Genomic DNA, 21,983 nt, shown 5'->3' with positions numbered 1-21,983 from the left:
AACACGTGCAAGCACACGTGCAAGCGCAAACACACGTGTGCACACATGCACACGTACACATATACATGCATGCACCCATGCATACGTGTATATATACGTACATGCACGTGTGCACGCACATACATGCATACTCACACGCACACATAAGTACATGCATGCACATATGCAGGCATACACACATGCACACATAAATACACACATGCACACACACAGGCGTGCACAAATAAATACATACATGCACACACACACACACATAAATACACACATGCACATATGCACTCACACACACATGCGCACATAAATACACACATAAATACACACGTGCACATACATGCATACACACACACAAATACATACATGCGCACATGCACATATAAATACATACAGGCACATGTGCATGCACATACATGCGCACACACACATGCACACACAAATACACACACACACACAAATACACACATAAATACACACACAAATACACACACACACATAAATACACACACAAATACACACACACAAATACACACACACACAAATACACACACACACAAATACACACACATAAATACACAGATAAATACACACACAAATACACACACACACCCCCACATCCATACCCACCACCTCCCCACCCCAGGCGCGGTGCGTCCCCTTTAAGAATTGCCCCGCCTCCTCCCCCGATGACCACGCCCTCCCCTGGCCGCGACCACGCCCCCTCCTCCCGACGGCCCCGCCCCCTCCGTGGCCCCGCCCCCTCCCGCCCCTCCCGAGGCGCCGCCGCCGCCGCCGTTGGGCTCCGAGGCCGCGGCTCTCGCCATGGCCGCCCCCCCCCGCCGCCGCCCCCCGCCCTCCGCCGCCTCCGCCGTTCTGCCGCTGCTCGCCCTCTTCATGGCCGGAGCTCCCGGTGGGGTTCGCGGTGAGTGCGGCTCCGGGTCCGGCCCGTCAGCCCGGCCACAACATGGCGGCTCGGCGCCCCGCCCCCGCCCGGCGGCACGGGGGGGGGGGAATTGGGGCAGATGGGGGGGGGATGGGATGGGGGAGGAGGGGGTCCTGAGGGGGTTTCGGGGGACCCTGCGTGGGTCTGAGCTCTGAGGGGCGCCGTGGAGAGGCCTGAGGTGGTTTGGGGGGGGGATGGGGGGCTGCGAATGGATTTAAAGGGGTCCTGAATGGATCTGGGGGGGGGGGTTGGGGGGACCGTGAGTGGATCTGGGGGGCTGTGAATGAATTTAAAGGGGTCCTGAATGGATCTGGGGGCCTCTGAATGGATTTGGGGAGGTTGGGGGGGCTGTGAATGGATTTGGGGGGGGGGTTGGGGAGCTGTGAGTGGATATAAAGGGGCCCTGAATGGATCTGGGGGGCTGTGAGTTGATTTGGGGGGAGGTTGGGGGGGGCTATGAATGGATTGGGGGGAGTTGGGGGGTTGAGAGTGGATCGGGGGGGGGGCTGTGAATGGATTTCAATGGGTCCTGAATGGATCTGGGAGCGTTGGGGGGCTGTGAATGGATTTGGGAGGGGGGTTTGGGGGGGCTGTGAATGGATTTAAAGGAGCACTGAATGGATCTGGGGGGGGGGGGATGTGTAAGGAGGCTGCAGGTGATTTTAGGAGCAGCTTGGGGGTCCTGAGTGGAGCTGGGGGGTCTCAGGGGATCCTGGGGGGGTGGGGGAGGGAATTTGTGTGAGTTTAAGGAGCCTGGAGGTAATTGTAAGGGAGCCCTGAGGGGATTTTGGGGGTCTCTGAGTGGATCCTGGGGGGGTTTGAGGAGCACAGAGGTGACGTGGGGGGGCTCTGAGGTAATTTAGGGGGTCCTGAGGAAGAGCTGGGGGGGTTGGGAGGGCAGAGGAGGAGCCGTTGGGGTGAATGTTGGGGGGGTGAGGTCAGTGGTGGGGGCTGGGAGGGGGGTTGGGGTCTGTCCCCTTTCACCCCATCCCTCCGGATTGAGGGTGTGGGGAGGTGCTGAGGGGTCAGGAAAGTGGGGAGGGGGGCACCAGGCAGGGGAGTGTGGGGTTGGGAGGAGGAACTGGGGGGGCTGGAGCCAGCAGAGGGGTGGGGGGGGGGGATTGGGGTGGGGGCAGATGGGGGCATCCAGGGCTCTGTGCAGGGCTTGGTAGGGCTGGGGGGGGACGCAGCCCAGAGCACCGCCTGGGGGTGTTTGTCTGTGTGCGGGGGGGGGGAAGGGGGAGGGAATTCCACCATGCTGAGCTGTGGGGCAGCCCCACACTTATGGGGGCTCCTTCTGTGGGTCTGCAATGTGGGGGGGAGGGGGGAGAAGGAACAGAGCCTTGGGCCGCCCGGTGCTTTTGGGGAGCTGTGATGGGGGGGGGTGGGGGGGTGTTGAGCCACCAGCAGCCCCCCCTCCCCGTGCTCCACGAACTGCAATGCACAGAAACCCCCTCCCCTTTTTTTTTTTTTTTTTTAAAGGACCCTTTGCAGGTTCTTCCCCCCCCCCCCCCCCCCTCCCCCTCCCCGCAGCCCTGGACAAATATTTGTTAGCAGGGAGGTGAGGAGGGATGGAGGTGAGAAGGGATGGAGGTGAGGAGCTCCCTCCGCTTCCCCAGGGATCCCAGCCTTTTTTTTTTGGGGGGGAGGGTGGGGGGGTCCCAAATCCCCCCCCCCCCCTTTTTTTAGGGCTCCCAGCACCCGCTGCCACTCGGGGCACCTGTTGGTGTTGGGCTGCGTGCGCAGCAATGGGGGTCGCCGGGTGCTTGTGTAACACAGGGATGTGTTCCAACAGGAGCACGGCGTTCCTCCTCCGGCCCTTTCACCACCCAGCTTTGCTGCAGGGAGAGGGAAGAGCCCGAAGAAGGGCAGATCTGGACTTGTTGGCTGTGTGAGATGGCTGCAGGGGAAGGTGCACACGTGTGTGTGTGTGTGTGTGTGTGTGTGCAAGGCGTGCTGAGCCCGCCTGCTGCTGTAGGGATGCTGAGCGGCGCCGCGTTTGCCTTTGTGCCCATTGATGCTTTATGGGGAGGGGGCAAAAGGGGACCGAAGGAGGACCCGTCCTGCAGGATTTGCATTTGAAAATAGGCTTTCTATGAATACGTGCATATAAAAATCAACAGGAAGGGACCCATCCAGGCTCGTACCTCCCGGAAACGCGGCGCTGCCTTTCATCCCCAGCGATTGTTTCCGTCTGGTTTCGTGTCGCCCTCTGGAAGGTTTGGCTTTTAGGGACTCGTAGGGAGATGCGGTGATGCGGCTCTGCGACGGCTCTGCCCCACACGCGGAGCTCTGTGGGCATCAGCTGCCCTCGCTGCTCCCCATCTGTCGCAGCGACGTTTCTGCAGAGCTGGGCGGGCGACGGCTGCGCCGGGAAATGGAGTAGAAGCAGCTCCTTCGCTTTGCCTTTAAAAGAAGCACGCAGCGATCCTTTGGAACGGCTGCAGGTAGGTTTCGCAGGGAGGAAAAAAACCCCATCTGTGCACCATCGCCGACAGCCCCGCGCGCAGCCCGCAGCCAGCAGGGTCCCACCGGCCCCGAACTTTCCAAGAAAGACCAACGGCTGGGATTGGAAATGAAAAACCCAACAAAACATTCCTCAGCTCCGTGGGCTCCTTGGCCAGACGGCCCGGATTCCTCCCCGCGCATCCAATGCCAGCAGCGGACGCGTCGGGAAATCGCCGTTGCGAAAGAAAGGGAGCCGTCGGTGCTGGGAAGCAAAGTTCGCTCACCGGGGTGTTGAGCGGTGTAAATCTCCTCACTCTGCTGCTTTGCTCGGCTCGGGGCAGAGCCGTGCTGCCCGTCGGTGCTTTCAGGCACTTTCAGGCCGTGCTGCCGTACGTGGGAGTCTTTTTTCTGGGGATGGGAGCTCGGATTTAAGCCCCCCAGTTTTCCTTTTGTTCGATGATGGAGGCTTTTTGTTGTTTCGTTTGGGGTTTTTCGGTTGGTTTTTTTTTGTTTGTTTGTTTGTTTTTTCCCCCCCCCCTTTCCCAGCGTTAAAGCAGATTTCTCAGCACGTTGAAGGTTTCCTAACGCCTGCTGCCTCCTCTGCCCTCGTTAGAAGTAAGAGATGTGAGCTGCTGGGTGGTGGAAGGCGGGCTGTGCCGTGTTAATTAGACCCAGAAATGTGCCTGAGAATGGACAGCTTGGGATTCAGGCCCTGAGAGTCATCAGCAGTGGGCTGTGGACCCCCAGAAATGGCTGTGGACCCCCATCATTGCCTGTAGATCCCAGGCTTGCAGTGTGGCTTTTCAGCCCCATCAGTTGCTCTGGACCCCCATCACTGGCTGTGGACCCCAATCAGCATGGCTTTGAAGCCCCCCATCAGCTCTGGGCTGTAGACCCCAAAAATAGCCCCCATGGCTCTGTAGCCCCAAAAGCCATCAGTGCTGCGCTGTAGACCCCAAAAATGTCTGTAGACCTCCATCAGTTCTGATCTGTAGACCCCAAAAATGTCTGTGGACCCCCATCAGTTCTGCTCTGTAGATCCCAAAAATATCCAGCGTGACTTTGAAGCCCCAAAAGCCATCGGTGCTGGGCTGTAGACCCCAAAAATGTGTGTGAACCTCTATCAGTTCTGATCTGTAGACCCCAAAAACGTGGATACTGGGTTTGAAGCCCCGAAAGTGCTGGGCTGTAGCCCCCCCAGCAATGTCTGTGGACCCCCATCAGTTCTGCTCTGTAGATCCCAAGGCTGTGCAGTGTGGCTTTTTAGCCCTGAAAGCCATCAGCTCTGCTCTGTAGACCCCCAAAAATGTCTGTGGATCCCCATCAGTTCTGCTCTGTAGACCCCAAAAATGTCTGTAGACCCCCATCAGTTCCGCTCTGTAGACCCCAGAAATATTCAGCATGGCTTTGAAGCCCCAAAAGCCATCGGTGCTGGGCTGTAGACCCCAAAAATGTCTGTAGACCCCCATCAGCTCTGCTCTGTAGACCCCAATAATGTCTGTGGACCCTCATCAGTTCTGCTCTGTAGACCCCAAAAATATCCAGCATGGCTTTGAAGCCCCAAAAGCCATCGGTGCTGGGCTGTGGACCCCAGAAATGTCTGTGGACCCCCATCAGTTCTGCTCTGTAGACCCCAAAAATATTCAGCATGGCTTTGAAGCCCCAAAAGCCATCGGTGTTGGGCTGTAGACCCCAAAAATGTGTGCGAACCTCCATCAGCTCTGCTCTGTAGACCCCAGAAATGTCTGTGAACCTCCATCAGCTCTGCTCTGTAGACCCCAGAAATGACCCCCAGCGATGTCTGGGACCCCCATCAGCTCTGCTCGCTGTGGTCCTCCGGCCCCGTGGGCCGTGATGCTGTGGCACAGCTGCCTTCAGGACCTTGCTGTGCCTTTTGGTGTCTCCTGAACCATTTTCCCCCGAGTGTGAAGCCAGGCAGGCGTCAGACCCGAGCGTGGAGAGGCGGTTTGGAGCCATATGTCTGTTTTCTCAGTTGAAGAGCAACAGCAGCAGAAATGTCAAGGCTTCTTCTAATTAACCTAGTAATGATGAGGCTCCTGTCAATTCCCTTATTTAAAATTCATTTGAAGCTTGCCTCTTGTGTTGCTTGAATCGATGCAGGGAAGCTCTTCTTTGGAGGTGAGAGCCACCAGTTTTTATTTCTTTTTTCCCCTTTAATACCTGTGTTCTGTTCAGCCACGTTCGTGCCTCGCTCAGCCCATGCCAGGGGACTGCAGCCAGCTCAAAAACGTTGGGACTCTTGTTTCTAACTTTAAATATCCCGATATAATTTTTAGTTTCTGGATGACTTGTGTGCGAGTGCTTTTTTTTTTTTTTTTTTTTCACAGTGCTTCGCAGCTAATTTTAACTCTGTTTCATTTAGCAGCAGTGGGTCAGTAGATTTCAGAAGCTCCAGCAGGGAACAGAAGAAGGGTGAGGATTGGGAGGCAGCAAAATGCAGGAAAGGATTCGAGATGGCAGCACTGCAGAGAGCAAAGCTGAGCTTTAAGGTCTCTTCCAACCAACCATCCTGTAGTTCTGTGATCTTTAAGGACCTTTCCAACCCAACCATCCCGTGGTTCTGTGATCTTTAAGGACCTTTCCAAACCCAACCATCCTGTAGTTCTGTGATCTTTAAGGACCTTTCCAACCCAACCATCCTGTAGTTCTGTGATCTTTAAGGACCTTTCCAAACCCAACCATCCTGTGGTTCTGTGATCTTTAAGGACCCTTCCAACCCAACCATCCTGTGGTTCTGTGATCTTTAAGGACCTTTCCAACCCAACCATCCTATGGCTCCACAATCTTTAAGGACCTTTCCAACCCAACCATCCTGTAGTTCTGTGATCTTTTAAGGACCTTTCCAACCCAACCATCCCATGGTTCTATGATCTTTAAGGACCTTTCCAACCCAACCATCCCATGGTTCTATGATCTTTAAGGACCTTTCCAACCCAACCATCCTATGGCTCCACAATCTTTAAGGACCTTTCCAACCCAACCATCCCATGGTTCTGTGATCTTTAAGGACCCTCCCACCAACACCTCCCATTCTATGATCCTCTCATCTCTAAGATCCGTTCCACTTCAAGCTCTTCTATGTTGTTCCCGTTGTTGACCCTCAGGCAGCAAAGAATTGAGATGAATGTCATGGAGAGGGCCTTTCCAACCCAACCATCCTATGGTTCTGTGACCTTTAAGGCCCCTTCCAACCCAACTACCCTGTGGTTCTCTGACCTTTAAGGACCTTTCCAACCCAACCATCCTATAGTTCTATGATCTTTAAGATCCCTTCCAACCCAACCATCTTGTAGTTCTCTGACCTTTAAGGACCTTTCCAACCCAACCATCCTATAGTTCTATGATCTTTAAGCACCCTTCCAACCCAACCATCTTGTAGTTCTCTGACCTTTAAGGACCTTTCCAACCCAACCATCCTATGGTTCTATGATCTTTAAGCACCCTTCCAACCCAACCATCTTGTAGTTCTCTGATCTTTAAGGACTTTTCCAACCCAACCACCCTGTGGTTCTGTGACCTTTAAGGACCTTTCCAACCCAACCACCCTGTGATACTTGAGGACATCACAGCATCTAAAGGAACAGCAGAGGCACAAACCCAATTGTTTCCCATTTCTCTCCTTGCTGCAGCATCAAACTGGGCCTCGTTCAGCCAGGTGCTGCACAGAGATGGAATCCATTGCAGCTGCAGGGTGCTGGGGGCTCAGAAATGGGGGCCCCCCTGCTCTCCCAGCAATGCAAAGTGTTGAACAGCAGCTCACGAGCGCTGCAGAAATCTGCTCAATACGTGGGTGGGCATTGGCAGTTTTACCAATCGTTGCCTTCAGGTTAATTACCTTAATACATCCTGATCAGTTGGAGTGTTTTGCAATGAGGAAACGTTTTTTAGCATCAGGAGACGTGGGGAGCAGCGTTCCTAAAGGCGTTTGGCACCGTTACGATGCTGTGCATTTGTCCATACTTACTGGTTCCACGTGTCCCAGAGCCCAGCAGGTGCTGGGATGGGGCTGAGCTGTGCTGGGGGGCGGCACTGGGGGGTCTGCTGTGTCATTGGGAGTGCTGTTCTGCAGCAGGAGGGCACAGCTCCCATTATAGGGACCCCCCAGCTCCCATTATGGGGACCCCCCAGCTCCCATTATGGGGACCCCTCAGCTCCCATCCTGGGGACCCCCCAGCTCCCACCATGAGGACCCCCAGCTCCCATTATGGGGACCCCTCAGCTCCCACCATGAGGACCCTCAGCTCCCATTATGGGGACCCTCAGCTCCCACCATGAGGACCCTCAGCTCCCATCATGGGGACCCCCAGCTCCCACTATGAGGACCCCCAGCTCCCACCATGGGGACCCTCAGCTCCCATTATAGGGACCCCCCAGCTCCCACTATGGGGACCCCCAGCTCCCACTATGGGGACCCCCAGCTCCCATTATGGGGACCCCCCAGCTCCCACCATGAGGACCCCCAGCTCCCATCCTGGGGACCCCCAGCTCCCATTATGGGGACGCCTCTGCTCCCACCATGGGGACCCCAGCTCCCATTATAGGAACCCCCAGCTCCCACCATGAGGACCCCCCAGCTCCCATTATGGGGACCCCCAGCTCCCATTATGGGGACCCCTCAGCTCCCATTATAGGGACCCTCAGCTCCCACCATGAGGACCCCCAGCTCCCATTATGGGGACCCCTCAGCTCCCATTATGGGGACCCTCAGCTCCCATTATAGGGACCACCCAGCTCCCACCATGAGGACCCCCCAGCTCCCACTATAGGGACCCTCAGCTCCCACTATGGGACCCCTCAGCTCCCATTATAGGGACCCTCAGCTCCCACCATGAGGACCCCCCAGCTCCATGCTGGGCTGGTTCCAGCACTCCTGGAGCAGATGTTGCTCCATCCCACATCTCATCCCCGAGCTGCTCCTTTGTTTTGCTCTGCCCTTCGATGAAGTGGGTGGTGTGTTTTGCTGGATGGGAGCTTTCCTTCCCCAAAGGAGGAATGCTGTTGGCGTTGAGAAGTTCTTTCTTGGCTCACGTCTCCTCCTGCTTCACCTCTGCTGCACCCGGAGCCCCGTGGAGATGTGATGAGAGATGGGGATCCGCGCTTGTCTGCGTTCCGACCCCATCCGTGGGGAAAGAGCACTGCTGATGGGAGGGGGATTTTCCCTTCTGGTCAACCAGAGCTGAAATGCGAGGCATGGCCGGGTTGTGCTTCGCTGCAGTCCTCCAGGGGATGCTTGGGGAGGAGCAGAACTGATGTGGGGGTGAGGAGCAGAGCTGGGGGTCAGGATGCCATCCCGAAATGCACCGCAGCGACCTGCCAGGACCCGGCAGAGCCTTGGTGGGAGGTGCAGCACACAAATGCTGTGGTCTTCATTGGCTCCGTTGATGCTGCTCTCCGTAGCCCAGCGTGCAGAGGTGTTAAAGAGGAGCTCGTGTCCCATAGGGGGAACAACGGGGTGACATCATCAGCTCTTGGAAAGGGGAGAAACAGCAGGACGAGGGGAACGGCTGGAAGCGGAGGGAGGGCAGCTTTCAGCTGGCTGTCAGGGGGAAGTTGTTTGCTGGGAGAGTGGGGAGGTGCTGGAACAGCTGCCCAGAGAGGCTGTGGATCCCCGTCCATCCCTGGAGGTGTTCGAGGCCAGCAAGGATGGGGCCCTGCTATTAAATGTGGAGGTTGGTGGCCCCGCGTGGCACAGGGGGGTTGGAGCTCCGTGATCCTTGAGCTCCCTTCCAACCCAACCATGCTGTGGCTGCGTGAAGCGGGGCTGCAGAGCCCTCCTGGGATAGGAAGGTGGGCTCTGCACGGAGCAGATGGGTTCTTCCTGCTGGCTTTGTTTGTTTTCGCCTCTGCCAATAAAACCCAGAGGGTGCAGCAGTGCCTCTGCTGGAGCTCTTGAGAGGCCGCTCCGTTTTGGGGCAGGTGTGGAAATAGAGAGGAATTTCTGCAGGTTCTCCATTGGAGAACCGAGGAGGTTTCTTTGCCTTTGAGATCTGGAAGCGCAACTGCTGCAGCCCACGTCTCTGCCTTGGGAAGGAGGCGATGGGAGCAGCTCGGTTTGGCTGAGCCCAAATGGAGTTGAAAGGAGCTGCGTGGTGGGACGTGTTCCTTAAACAGCTTTAATTCATACCCCGAGTTTTTGATAAAGCAATCAAGGAGCTGCTTGAAGGCACCGTTTCCTTGTGAGCAGACATGAAGGCAGGAATGTGCCCCGTCTGCTCTTTCCTCCCCGTGTTTCTCATTAAGGCTCCATGAGAGCCAACCTTTGTTCCCTGGGCGCAGGGCTGTCCTTCCTGTGCTGGGAGCTCGGGGGGATTTCCTTCCATTCATTCTGTGATTCCAAAGCATCCCTTTAAAAGCTGAGCGGTGCGATGCTGTCGGGGCAGCGCATCCCTGGGGTCTGGCCCGCGTCCCTTTCCTTGCCCTGTTTCCATACGATGCTTTGGGAGCCGTCTCACCCAGCAGCCCCTCCGCGTTTCCCTGCGCTGCAGCAGCGGCTGGAAAACAAAGAGCCCAACGTCCAGGCAGAATTGAGTCCTAATGCAATTAGCCTAACTGATTTACCGCTCAGATGAGGGATAATGGGCGCCTTCCTCCCAAACAGCCCCCAAGTCGGTGTGGAGCTGCTTGTTTTTCCCCCCTGCTTCCATCCCCGGCGCTCCGCTCCACTGCAGCCAGGAGCAAAGCAGTGCTGTCCCCGTCACTGGCTGCTCATTAAACCCGCTAATTGCACAAGGGAGGGCTCTGCGCAGCCCTCTGCCCCACGCCGATTCCCGTGCGTGTCCTTTGAGCGCAGCTGTGGGGCTGGGGAAGAGTTAATTGCGTCTCCAAACCCTTCCCACCTGAAGGAGCATTTCTGCAGCGGGTGAGTACATGTTGCAGCTCCCTCCGGGGAGGCTGAGATCTGATGAGAGCCCGAGCGAATCCTGCGTGCTGCTCAGCAAGCCCCACCCTTCTCCTCCACATTGTTGGCATCTCCCTTTGTTTGCAGGGATGGGGCTTTGCTTGCGGGTTTTTGGCAGAAAAGCTGGGCGCCCACCCTGGGGCTTCGTCGCTCCGCACCCAAACGATGCTCGTGGAGAGCAGGCAGGAGGCAGGGACGTGTGTGACCCAAAGCTGCGTCTCGCAGCAGGGCAGGAGTCCCTAAAGGAGCCCCTGAGCTGTTGGGGTGGAGCAGCTCGGCCGGCAGCGCCGGTTTGAGCGGTGCTGGGTTGGCGGTGAGGGCCAAGCATCCTTGCAGGGCTGTCGGGTCGGCTCCGTTGGTGGCTGTGAGGAGGGCTGGCAGCACCTGAGGAGGGCTCTGGTTGCGTTTCGTTCTGCTCTGTGCTTCACCTGGGCTCTCAGCTCTGCACCATCAAACAGCAGCCGCTCCGCCGCCGGGCTGAGCTGCGCCTCCCAGACGTAGGGATGACCTCCCCAAGTGGGCAGATAGAGGGAGAAAGTTGTCTTTGCCTTGCACGCTTGCTCTCTGTTGGGCTGTTAAGGGTTTGGTCTCGCTCTGTTTTGCAGCTCTGACGTGTCTGTGCTCCGACTGCAAGCAAGCCAACTCCACCTGCGAGACGGACGGCGCCTGCATGGTGTCTGTCTTCAACCTGGATGGGGTGAAGCACCACGTGAGGACCTGCATCCCCGAAGCCAAACTGATCCCAGCTGGGAAACCCTTCTACTGCCTGAGCTCCGAGGATCTGCGTAACACCCACTGCTGCTACTCTGATTTCTGCAACAAGATTGATTTGATGGTTCCCAGCGGTGAGGAGAGCTCAGCGCACGTGGTGGATGCGGGGAGGGGAAACCCGGCTGCTTCGGGCCGGGGTTGAGGCTTTCTCGGCAGCCTTTTCACTGCTCCCCTTTGGCTGCTGTGCAAACTTGAGCGCTTGGCTTATTTCCTCGATTGGTAAAGCGGAGGTAATAACGAGCTGCTTCCAATTAGCACGTGGAGTTGCTCGAGCTCCCCCGTGGCAGACGAAATGTCAGCAGACGATGAGGTGGTGCTTTGGGCCGGGAGAAGCTTCCCCAATTCGGTTGCGGTTGGGTTTTTTCCCCCACCCCCCACCTTCACATGCTGACACTCCTCTCCTTATCAGCCCTGATCTCCGCGCAGCCTCCTGGAAGCAGCAGCAGATCCGTGCCTCTGCAGTTACAGCAGAGCCTCTGCTGCGCGGTGCTTTGTGTCTGCATGGCCTGAGGACAGCAGGCTGCGCGTTCCCTGGGCGCAGCTCGGCTCCCCCTGCCCTCCTCCTGTGCTTCCCTCCCTTTGGGGCCGCACATCTCCCTGGTGTGATACGTGGAGGGGAGCAGAGCGGGGCAGAAGGTGCCCGGTGCTGAGGAAGCAGCCCTGCCCTGTTCCTGGGGGTGTGGGAACCGTCTGCTCTGGGACAGAGAAGTGCACAGAACTTCCTCATAGCTCTGCGTTTCGGGCTGCTGTGCCGTGGCTCTGACGAAGGCTGCGTTTCCTTTGGGTGCAGTGGGGGAAGCCTTGTCTGCTCCCAAGATGAGCAGTTGCTCTCACCGTGTGCAGGAGAAGGGGATGGGGGTGGAAATGAGTCCTTCCTCGAACGCTGCTTGATTTTCCTCCCCCTTGGAGAGTGCCAGGGCAGAGTAAAGCGCAGCTCGGAGAAGCAGAGCTGGCCCAGGGGAGGCTCCCACCCTGCTGGAACAGCCCCAGCACCACAACCAAAGCCCTGCTTGCTTTCGTGGGTCCTCCCTGCACTTTGGCTGCCCGGCAGCGGCCGTCCCTGTGCTAACAGTGCAGTTCGGTGCGTGCTGTGCCATCCCGGGGCAGCAAGCAAGAAGTCTGGGCTCGGGGATGGTTAAAGCACGAGGAGGTCCTCCGAGAACACTTGCGAAGGAGGGATGACGTTGTGTCTCTTCTTGCTTCCCCCTCAAGGACACCTGAAGGACAACGAGCCCCCATCGAGCTGGGGCCCAGTGGAGCTGGTGGCAGTGATTGCCGGGCCCGTCTTCCTCGTCTTCGTCGTCGTCATCATCGTTGTCTTCGTGTTTCATCACCACCAGCGCGTCTATCACAACCGGCAGCGGCTGGACATGGAGGACCCCTCTTGTGAAATGTGCCTGTCGAAGGACAAGACGCTGCAAGATCTCGTCTACGATCTCTCCACCTCTGGCTCTGGCTCAGGTAGGGAAGCTGTGGCTGGCAGTGAGGACGTGGAGCTGGAGCGGGTTGCGGCTCAGCTCGCCGTTGCCTCACCTCCCCACGCGTGCTGCCCTGGCAGGAGGAGGAGCGGATGCTGTTTGCAGAGCCCGTTTCACCCCAGAGAGCCCTTGGTTCTCCCTCAGCCAGCAGTTTTGTGTTTGCTCCCACGGCATTTCAAAAGAACCCGTCCCCGGAACGCTGAGGGAAACGAGTGTTTTATTCGTGGCTTTGAGCTGTGGAAGCAATTAGGTTAAAAAATAAAGAGGATTTTACGGCGGATGGAAATGGTGGAGTAATCCACAGAGGCAGAGAATATAGCAGCCTGAGGTCTGAGCAGGGAGCCAACCTTGGGCACCACATCTGCTGTATGGAATCTGGGAGGGGATCCCTGCTGTGCTCACTGTCAGCAGCTTAGACAAGATGTGGCACCTCTGCTAGGACTCTTTTCCTAGGAGAAGTTCTGGGGTTTTACTGCTTTTCAGCGTTGTCAGCCTTCAGCTTCCACTCTTCAGGCTGAAGTGATCTGATCTGCCAGGAGCACGACTTCCCTGACTGCTGTTTTCTTGATTGCTGGTGGTTTGCGAGCTGCCTCAAAGCGATACGCAGCTGCTTCCCAAGCAGCCAAATGGCCCTTCCTACCCAGGTGCAGGAGCTGCTGCCATTTGCTGGTTTGGGTCCCGCTCAGGCTGCTGAGCGGTGTCAAACGTAAAGACTTCTGGGTTTGGTAACGTTCCTCTTTGGGCTTCAGGAGTTTCTTTTCAGTGTTGATCAGATCCCCTCTCAGTGTTCTCTCCCCCAGGGGAACAGCCCTGGGGCTCTCAGCCCGTCCCCACCAGGAGGTGCTCCGGGCCCCCGCAGCTCTGCACCCCGTGTGGGGCTCTCCCAGCATTTCCCAGTCTGCCCCAAATTGGGGAGCCCAGATCTGGGCCCAGTGCAGAGCTGAGGGAGGAGCACCTGCCTGCTCTGCTGGCCCCACTCTGTGCAATGTCCCCAGGCAACCATTGGCCGCCTTGGCCACAGAACGCACTGCTGGCTTGTGGTCAACCATTAGACAAGCAGGGCATCAGTGGCTTCTTGGCCACCAGGGCACACTGCTGGCTCGTGGTCAACCATCGGCCAACCATTGGCCAACCAGGACACCAGTGGCCTTCCTTGCCACCAGGGCACAGTTGGCTCATGGTCACATGTTGGTTGGTGAACCACTGGTCAACCGTTGGTCAACCACGATGCCAGTAGCCTCTTTGGCCACCAGGACACACTGCTGGTTTGTGGTCAGCCATTGGCCAACCATTGGCCAACCATTGGCCAACCAGGACACCAGTGGCCTTCCTTGCCACCAGGGCACAATGCTTGCTCATGGTCAACCACTGGTCAACTGTTGGTCAACCACGATGCCAGTGGCCTCTTTGGCCACCAGGACACACTGCTGGTTCGTAGTCAGCCATTTGCCAACCGTTGGTCAATCAGTGGTCAACCGTGACACCGGTAGCATTCTTGGTCACCGGGACACACTGCTGGTTCGTGGTCAATCATTGGTCAATCACTGGTCAACCAGGACACCAGTAGCGTTCTTGGCCACCAGGACACACTGCTGGTTTGTGGCCAACCAGGACACCAGTGGCGTTCCTGGCCACCAGGACACACTCCTCACTTCCATCTTTTCCCTGCAGCAGACCTTCAGTTCCCCATTTTCTTTGTAGGTTTGCCACTTTTTGTCCAGCGGACCGTGGCTCGGACGATCGTCCTGCAGGAGATCATTGGGAAAGGCCGCTTTGGGGAGGTGTGGCGCGGCCGATGGCGCGGAGGTGACGTGGCTGTGAAGATCTTCTCTTCCCGTGAGGAACGCTCCTGGTTCAGGGAAGCAGAAATCTACCAGACCGTTATGCTGCGGCACGAGAACATCCTGGGCTTCATTGCTGCAGACAACAAAGGTAAAATAAGACGTCCTCGGCCCCGAGAGCAGAGACCCCATCAGTGTGCTGCTTCTAGAGCTGCATGGCTTCGCTCAGACGTGCAGTTAAATACTAAAGAGAGCCATCAGCACGCTCGTGCAGCGGGCTGCATGTGTGCCACCGCAGGATGGGAAGGTGAAAGCTCTTGCACAGAGCTGCGTTGTCTGCGCCTTAACCTTCTTCGTTGTCTTCTTCTTAACGTTCTGGCCTGCCCCAGATTGAGCTGCAGCCTTACCCAGTCGGTTCTGTGTGCCAAAAGGATGCAGGATGCTCCGTGGCTCTGTTCTGTCCCTGAGAAACACCTCTTTCCTTCTGCAGACAACGGAACGTGGACGCAGCTGTGGCTCGTCTCCGATTACCACGAGCACGGATCTCTCTTCGACTACCTGAACCGCTACACGGTGACCATAGAGGGGATGATCAAACTCGCTCTGTCTGCTGCCAGCGGGCTGGCCCACCTGCACATGGAGATCGTGGGAACTCAAGGTACGAGCGGCTTTGGAGAGGTGCTGGGAGCTCCCCAGGGGAGGACGAAGCAGGGCTGGAGAGGGGCACGCAGTTGGGTCGGCTTGGATCCGATGGCTCTGGCTGATGGCTGTGTGCAGCCTTGGCCTCCGTTAGGTCCTGGGCTTTAGGTCGGCGTTTCCCAGCAGAGCAGCTGCGATTTTGGGATGCAGATGTGATTTTGGGATGCAGATGTGAGGTCAGCGTGGGTGACATCCGCCCCTCGCATCCACGTGAGGGCTGCTGGGAGCGTGGAGCTGGAATCCCTCTGCAGGCGTCGGGGTGACACTGCGCCTTGCAGCCAGAAAGGGCCCTTTGCAGACTGCCAGCACTGCTCCTCCCTTGGGCGCCGACGCGGATCCAAACAGGAAAATGTGTTGCAACACAAAGAACTGTGCTGATGCCATGAGATCCGGTGCTGCATCTGCGCCAGCACGGCTCCCGGCCCGTGACCCTGCCACGTCTTGTTTTGCTCTCTTAGGAAAGCCTGGGATCGCTCACAGAGACCTGAAATCCAAGAACATCTTGGTGAAGAAGAATGGCACGTGTGCCATCGCCGACCTGGGGCTCGCCGTGCGCCACGATTCCGTCACAGACACCATCGACATCGCCCCGAACCAAAGGGTCGGAACCAAACGGTACGGGAGCACCGGTTCTGGGTCCTGAACCTTCCTGCTGTCTCCCAGTTTCAGCTCTGTGCCCTCTGCCCTCCCTTCACAGCTGGGTCCTGCTGAGCTGGGAGGCGTAGGCCAGCACCACAGGGCTCAGATAAGGCTTGGCAATGAGCTTGGCCTTTCTGGGGGCTGCTGCCTGGAGCTGCTGTGTTTTAGGCTGGTTTTGCCTCTTTCCCAACGTGCTGCACTCCTGGAGCTGCTGTGTTTTGGGCTGGTTTTGCCTCTTTCCCAACGTGCTGCTCTCATGGAGCTGCTGTGTTTTAGGGTGGTTTTGCCTCTTTCCCAACATGCTGCTCTCATGGAGCTGCTGTGTTTTAGGGTGGTTTTGCCTCTTTCCCAACATGCTGCTCTCATGGAGCTGCTGTGTTTTAGGGTGGTTTTGCCTCTTTCCCAACGTGCTGCACTCCTGGAGCTGCTGTGTTTTAGGGTGGTTTTGCCTCTTTCCCAACGTGCTGCACTCCTGGAGCTGCTGTGTTTTAGGGTGGTTTTGCCTCTTTCCCAACGTGCTGCACTCCTGGAGCTGCTGTGTTTTAGGGTGGTTTTGCCTCTTTCCCAACGTGCTGCACTCCTGGAGCTGCTGTGTTTTAGGGTGGTTTTGCCTCTTTCCCAACGTGCTGCACTCCTGGAGCTGCTGTGTTTTGGGGAGGTTTTGCCTCTTTCCCAACATGCTGCTCTCATGGAGCTGCTGTGTTTTAGGGTGGTTTTGCCTCTTTCCCAACATGCTGCTCTCATGGAGCTGCTGTGTTTTAGGGTGGTTTTGCCTCTTTCCCAACATGCTGCTCTCATGGAGCTGCTGTGTTTTAGGGTGGTTTTGCCTCTTTCCCAACGTGCTGCACTCCTGGAGCTGCTGTGTTTTAGGGTGGTTTTGCCTCTTTCCCAACATGCTGCTCTCATGGAGCTGCTGTGTTTTAGGGTGGTTTTGCCTCTTTCCCAACATGCTGCTCTCATGGAGCTGCTGTGTTTTGGGCTGGTTTTGCCTCTTTCCCAACATGCTGCACTCCTGGAGCTGCTGTGTTTTGGGGTGGTTTTGCCTCTTTCCCAACATGCTGCTCTCATGGAGCTGCTGTGTTTTAGGGTGGTTTTGCCTCTTTCCCAACATGCTGCTCTCATGGAGCTGCTGTGTTTTGGGGTGGTTTTGCCTCTTTCCCAACATGCTGCACTCCTGGAGCTGCTGTGTTTTAGGCTGGTTTTGCCTCTTTCCCAACGTGCTGCACTCCTGGAGCTGCTGTGTTTTGGGCTGGTTTTGCCTCTTTCCCAACGTGCTGCTCTCATGGAGCTGCTGTGTTTTAGGGTGGTTTTGCCTCTTTCCCAACATGCTGCTCTCATGGAGCTGCTGTGTTTTAGGGTGGTTTTGCCTCTTTCCCAACATGCTGCTCTCATGGAGCTGCTGTGTTTTAGGGTGGTTTTGCCTCTTTCCCAACATGCTGCTCTCATGGAGCTGCTGTGTTTTAGGGTGGTTTTGCCTCTTTCCCAACGTGCTGCACTCCTGGAGCTGCTGTGTTTTAGGGTGGTTTTGCCTCTTTCCCAACATGCTGCTCTCATGGAGCTGCTGTGTTTTAGGGTGGTTTTGCCTCTTTCCCAACATGCTGCTCTCATGGAGCTGCTGTGTTTTGGGCTGGTTTTGCCTCTTTCCCAACATGCTGCACTCCTGGAGCTGCTGTGTTTTGGGGTGGTTTTGCCTCTTTCCCAACATGCTGCTCTCATGGAGCTGCTGTGTTTTAGGGTGGTTTTGCCTCTTTCCCAACATGCTGCTCTCATGGAGCTGCTGTGTTTTGGGGTGGTTTTGCCTCTTTCCCAACATGCTGCACTCCTGGAGCTGCTGTGTTTTAGGCTGGTTTTGCCTCTTTCCCAACGTGCTGCACTCCTGGAGCTGCTGTGTTTTGGGCTGGTTTTGCCTCTTTCCCAACGTGCTGCTCTCATGGAGCTGCTGTGTTTTAGGGTGGTTTTGCCTCTTTCCCAACATGCTGCTCTCATGGAGCTGCTGTGTTTTAGGGTGGTTTTGCCTCTTTCCCAACATGCTGCTCTCATGGAGCTGCTGTGTTTTAGGGTGGTTTTGCCTCTTTCCCAACGTGCTGCACTCCTGGAGCTGCTGTGTTTTAGGGTGGTTTTGCCTCTTTCCCAACGTGCTGCACTCCTGGAGCTGCTGTGTTTTAGGGTGGTTTTGCCTCTTTCCCAACGTGCTGCACTCCTGGAGCTGCTGTGTTTTGGGGAGGTTTTGCCTCTTTCCCAACATGCTGCTCTCATGGAGCTGCTGTGTTTTAGGGTGGTTTTGCCTCTTTCCCAACGTGCTGCACTCCTGGAGCTGCTGTGTTTTAGGGTGGTTTTGCCTCTTTCCCAACATGCTGCTCTCATGGAGCTGCTGTGTTTTAGGGTGGTTTTGCCTCTTTCCCAACATGCTGCTCTCATGGAGCTGCTGTGTTTTGGGCTGGTTTTGCCTCTTTCCCAACATGCTGCACTCCTGGAGCTGCTGTGTTTTGGGGTGGTTTTGCCTCTTTCCCAACATGCTGCTCTCATGGAGCTGCTGTGTTTTAGGGTGGTTTTGCCTCTTTCCCAACATGCTGCTCTCATGGAGCTGCTGTGTTTTGGGCTGGTTTTGCCTCTTTCCCAACATGCTGCACTCCTTGCTGTGTTTTAGGGTGGTTTTGCCTCTTTCCCAACATGCTGCACTCCTGGAGCTGCTGTGTTTTGGGCTGGTTTTGCCTCTTTCCCAACGTGCTGCACTCCTGGAGCTGCTGTGTTTTAGGGTGGTTTTGCCTCTTTCCCAACGTGCTGCTCTCCTTGCTGTGTTTTGGGGTGGTTTTGCCTCTTTCCCAACGTGCTGCACTCCTGGAGCTGCTCTCCTTGCTCTGCTGGGCCCCGTTCTGTGCTGATGAAGGCTGTGCTGTTCCATTCCATCTGCCGGGTGCTGGGAAAAACCTCGTTTCCCATCCCCCATTCCTCTCGGAATTAACACGCTGCTTTCCCTGTCGGGCAGATACATGGCTCCCGAGGTGTTGGATGAAACCATCAACATGAAGCACTTTGATTCGTTTAAGTGTGCTGACATCTACGCCCTGGGTTTGGTCTACTGGGAGATCGCTCGCAGGTGCAACGCAGGAGGTAACGCCGGTTGGTGCACTCAGCTTCCCCAGCCCTGCTTGTGGGGAGATGTGGGGCTGTCGGGAGGACGTGTTTGTGTGCACAGGAACCAGAAGTGACTCCTGGCCACGCTGGGGAGGTGGAGTTGTTGTTCTGGGCAGCGCCTGCTGTTCTGTTGGGTGGGTTTTGAGGAAGCAGGGTTCAGGGCTGGAGCCCCCAGGACAAGAAGGACAGGGAGCTGTTGGAGAGGGTCCGGAGGAGCCACAGAGATGAGCAGGGGCTGCAGCACCTCCCTGCAAAGCCAGGCTGAGGGAGCTGGGCTCGTTCAGCCTGGAGAAGAGAAGGCTGGGGGGGAGCTGAGTGCAGCCTGCAGACAGGAGGGGATCAGCTCTTGGGAAGGGGAGAAACAGCAGGACGAGGGGAACGGCTGGAAGCGGAGGGAGGGCAGCTTTCAGTTGGCTGTCAGGGGGAAGTTGTTTGCTGTGAGAGTGGGGAGGTGCTGGAACAGCTGCCCAGAGAGGCTGTGGATCCCCGTCCATCCCTGGAGGTGTTCGAGGCCAGCAAGGATGGGGCCCTGCTATTAAATGCGGAGGTTGGTGGCCCCGCGTGGCGCAGGGGGGTTGGAGCTCCGTGATCCTTGAGCTCCCTTCCAACCCAACCGTGCTGTGATCTGTGAAGCAGCTTTGCCACCCTCTGCCTGGCGCTGCTCCCCACGTTGGCACAAAGCAGCAGTTTGACACACGCTGCCCTCTGTGCTGGGAGGGACGGATCGCAGCCTGCTGACCGCCTCCCATTTCGGGCAGCTGCGTTCTGTTGCCCCGAATGTTTCTTGCAAAACTCAAATCCCAGCTCCTTCGTAGCTGTTCTGCGTGACCTCACGGCGCTGCCGCATCCCAGCAGTGACTCACGGAGCCCCAGGCAGCTCCTCCAACCCCCCCCCCCCCCCCCCGAGCCCCGTGGCCGCGCTCTGTGCTGCCAGGAATGCCAGACGTCCCCCCTTCCCCCCCCTCAGGGATCCACGAGGAATACCAGCTGCCGTACTACGACCTGGTGCCCTCCGACCCCTCCATCGAGGAGATGCGGAAGGTGGTGTGCGACCAGAAGCTGCGGCCGAACATCCCCAACTGGTGGCAGAGCTACGAGGTGAGCCCGGAGAGCTGCTCGCGTCCCTTCTGCCGTCTCTATAAAGCTTGCAGGGGGTCGGGGGAGGTCTGACTTGTGCCCTTTGCATCCCGGCCAGGCGCTGCGGGTGATGGGGAAGATGATGAGGGAATGTTGGTACGCCAACGGAGCGGCTCGCCTCACCGCCCTGCGCATTAAGAAAACCCTCTCGCAGCTCAGCGTCCAGGAAGACGTGAAAATCTAAGTGCTGAGCAGGAGGAAACTGCGGCGAGCTGCCATGCTAGAGTAGGTGTGTGATGGAGGCCTACCTCGTGTTTCTGCCCAATCTACTGCTACCGACCAGGCGGCGCGACTGCGGGCTGCTGGCTGGGGGGACGGAGCCGCTCCGTGCTCTGCTCCCTCCTCTCGGGTACGAAACAATCAGAAACCTTTGAACGATCACCTCCTGCCAGCGTGAGGAGCTGAGAGGGACTCTGGAGGGTCTCAGCCACGCTCAACGTCTCTCGTTTCCTGATGGGAATCCCTGGAATGTTGAGGCTGCGCTGGAGGCCGAGCGCCGGCAGCGGCGAAGGGAGGTTTTCCAGGAGACCGCGGCACATCCGCGCCGACGCAGCGCTGCAGAAACCAATGGTGCTCCCAAACGATCCGTCCGTCAGCTTCACCGGACCATCTCCCTCCTTAAGCTCGAAACAAAGACGACGAAAAGACCCCCCCGACCCCCCCTCCACCCCCCTCTCAAACCACCCCCCCCCCCCCCCCCCGATCGGGGCGGCTCCCGGGCTGCGCAGCGGTGCATTGCCTGCGTCCCCTGCGCTGCTGCTGCTGCTCCCCCGCAGCTCTGTCCGTGCTCTCTGTGCATGTGCAAACCCGGCGTCCTCGCGGAGCTGTGCTGCTGCTCCCCTCCTCGTAGTCAGCGTTGGCCTCCCTGGGGGTCGGGGGCTGCTTCCCACCGGACCCCCACCCCAAACCCACCCCCCGACCCAAGGCTCCGGCTGTAGGAACTCCCGCCGGGTGCCTCACTGCCACCCCCCCCCCCCCATTTTGCCCCTTTTTTAGGATGAAAAAGACAAAAGGAGGAACTGATTTCCCTCCCAGGGTTGGGTTTTTTTTTTTTGGGGGGGGGGTTGGTTTGGGGTTCTTTTTTTATGTGTGATTTTATTAATTATTATTATTATTATTTTTTTGGTAGCAAAGAGACCCCACGGAGCTGAGCTTGGGGTGGGAAGGAAACCGTGCCGTGGGGGGGGGCTGGATGTGTCCCCCCTGCAGGGCTCTGGGCAGGCTTTTTTTTAGGGGGGGGGGGTCCCACGCCCCACTGGGGGAAGCCTGTACCCCTCTGGGGGGGTCTCGCACCCCTCCATACCCCATGGAGAGGTTCCCATGCCCACCTGGGTGTCCCACACTCCATTGGGGGGGGGGGGTCTCACACCCTGTGGGGGGGGGTCCATACCCCCTCTGGGAGTCCCCATACACCATAGAGGGGGTCCCGCACCCCCATTGTGAGAACCCCGTCACCCTCTGGGGGGGTCCCATGCCCCTCTGGGGGTCCCCCACCTTATTGGGAGGGGTTTCGTACCCCTCTGGGGGGGGGGGGTCCCACAGCCCACGGGGGGGTCAATACCCCTCTGGTGGTGCCCCCCCCCCTTTTTAGGGCACCCCCCACCCCTACGAGGCCGCACTCAGCTCTTTGTAGGGCGCAGCTTTGCTGCCCGACCCATCATTTGATCAGCCCCACATCGACCCCATCGATGTGTCCGGGGGGGGGAGGGGGGGGTCTGCATGGGTTTTATTTCCATTTGATGCCATTTTGGGGGGGGGGGGGGGGGGGGGGGGGTCCACCTGACTGTTGGGGGTGCAGCGCTTCGTGAAGCCATAACTTTGATCTGGGCGATCGGTTCCGATGATGGATGGATTGCCCATGAGTTTTTTTTATTTTTTAATTTGTATTATTAATTAATGTTAATTACGTTGGATTTTTTTTTTTTTTTAATTTAATTTAATTCGATTTGATTTGGTTTTCCTGGGAGGGTTTTTTTTTTTTTTTTTTTTTTTTTTTTTTTTGGACTTTCGGAACTTTTTTCTTTTCAAACGTCGATTCT

General features: G+C 57.2%; 1 protein-coding gene across 2 annotated transcripts; it reads left to right on the top strand.

The window, feature by feature from the left end:
* The first annotated feature begins 759 nt into the window (after positions 1–759).
* On the top strand, positions 760–21,654 carry ACVR1B (activin A receptor type 1B). Of its 2 annotated transcripts, none has more exons than XM_085212134.1 (9): positions 760–916; positions 10,910–11,149; positions 12,288–12,536; positions 14,255–14,485; positions 14,825–14,992; positions 15,492–15,648; positions 18,659–18,792; positions 19,775–19,905; positions 20,003–21,654. In XM_085212134.1, the coding sequence occupies exons 1-9, from the start codon at positions 817–819 to the stop codon at positions 20,126–20,128; spliced, it is 1,536 nt and encodes a 511-aa protein (XP_085068260.1). In that variant the 5' UTR covers positions 760–816; the 3' UTR covers positions 20,129–21,654. The 2 variants fall into 2 exon arrangements, with proteins under 2 accessions (XP_085068260.1, XP_085068261.1); XM_085212135.1 differs by having other exon boundaries at positions 18,659–18,783; positions 20,003–21,653.
* The last annotated feature ends 329 nt before the right edge of the window (positions 21,655–21,983 follow it).

Source organism: Meleagris gallopavo, chromosome 31 (assembly GCF_905368555.1).
Source record: "Meleagris gallopavo chromosome 31, MGAL_WU_HG_1.1, whole genome shotgun sequence".
Taxonomy (NCBI): Eukaryota; Metazoa; Chordata; class Aves; order Galliformes; family Phasianidae; genus Meleagris; species Meleagris gallopavo.
The sequence above is the reverse complement of the archived record's forward strand: the minus strand, read 5'-3'. Positions and strand labels throughout refer to the sequence as shown.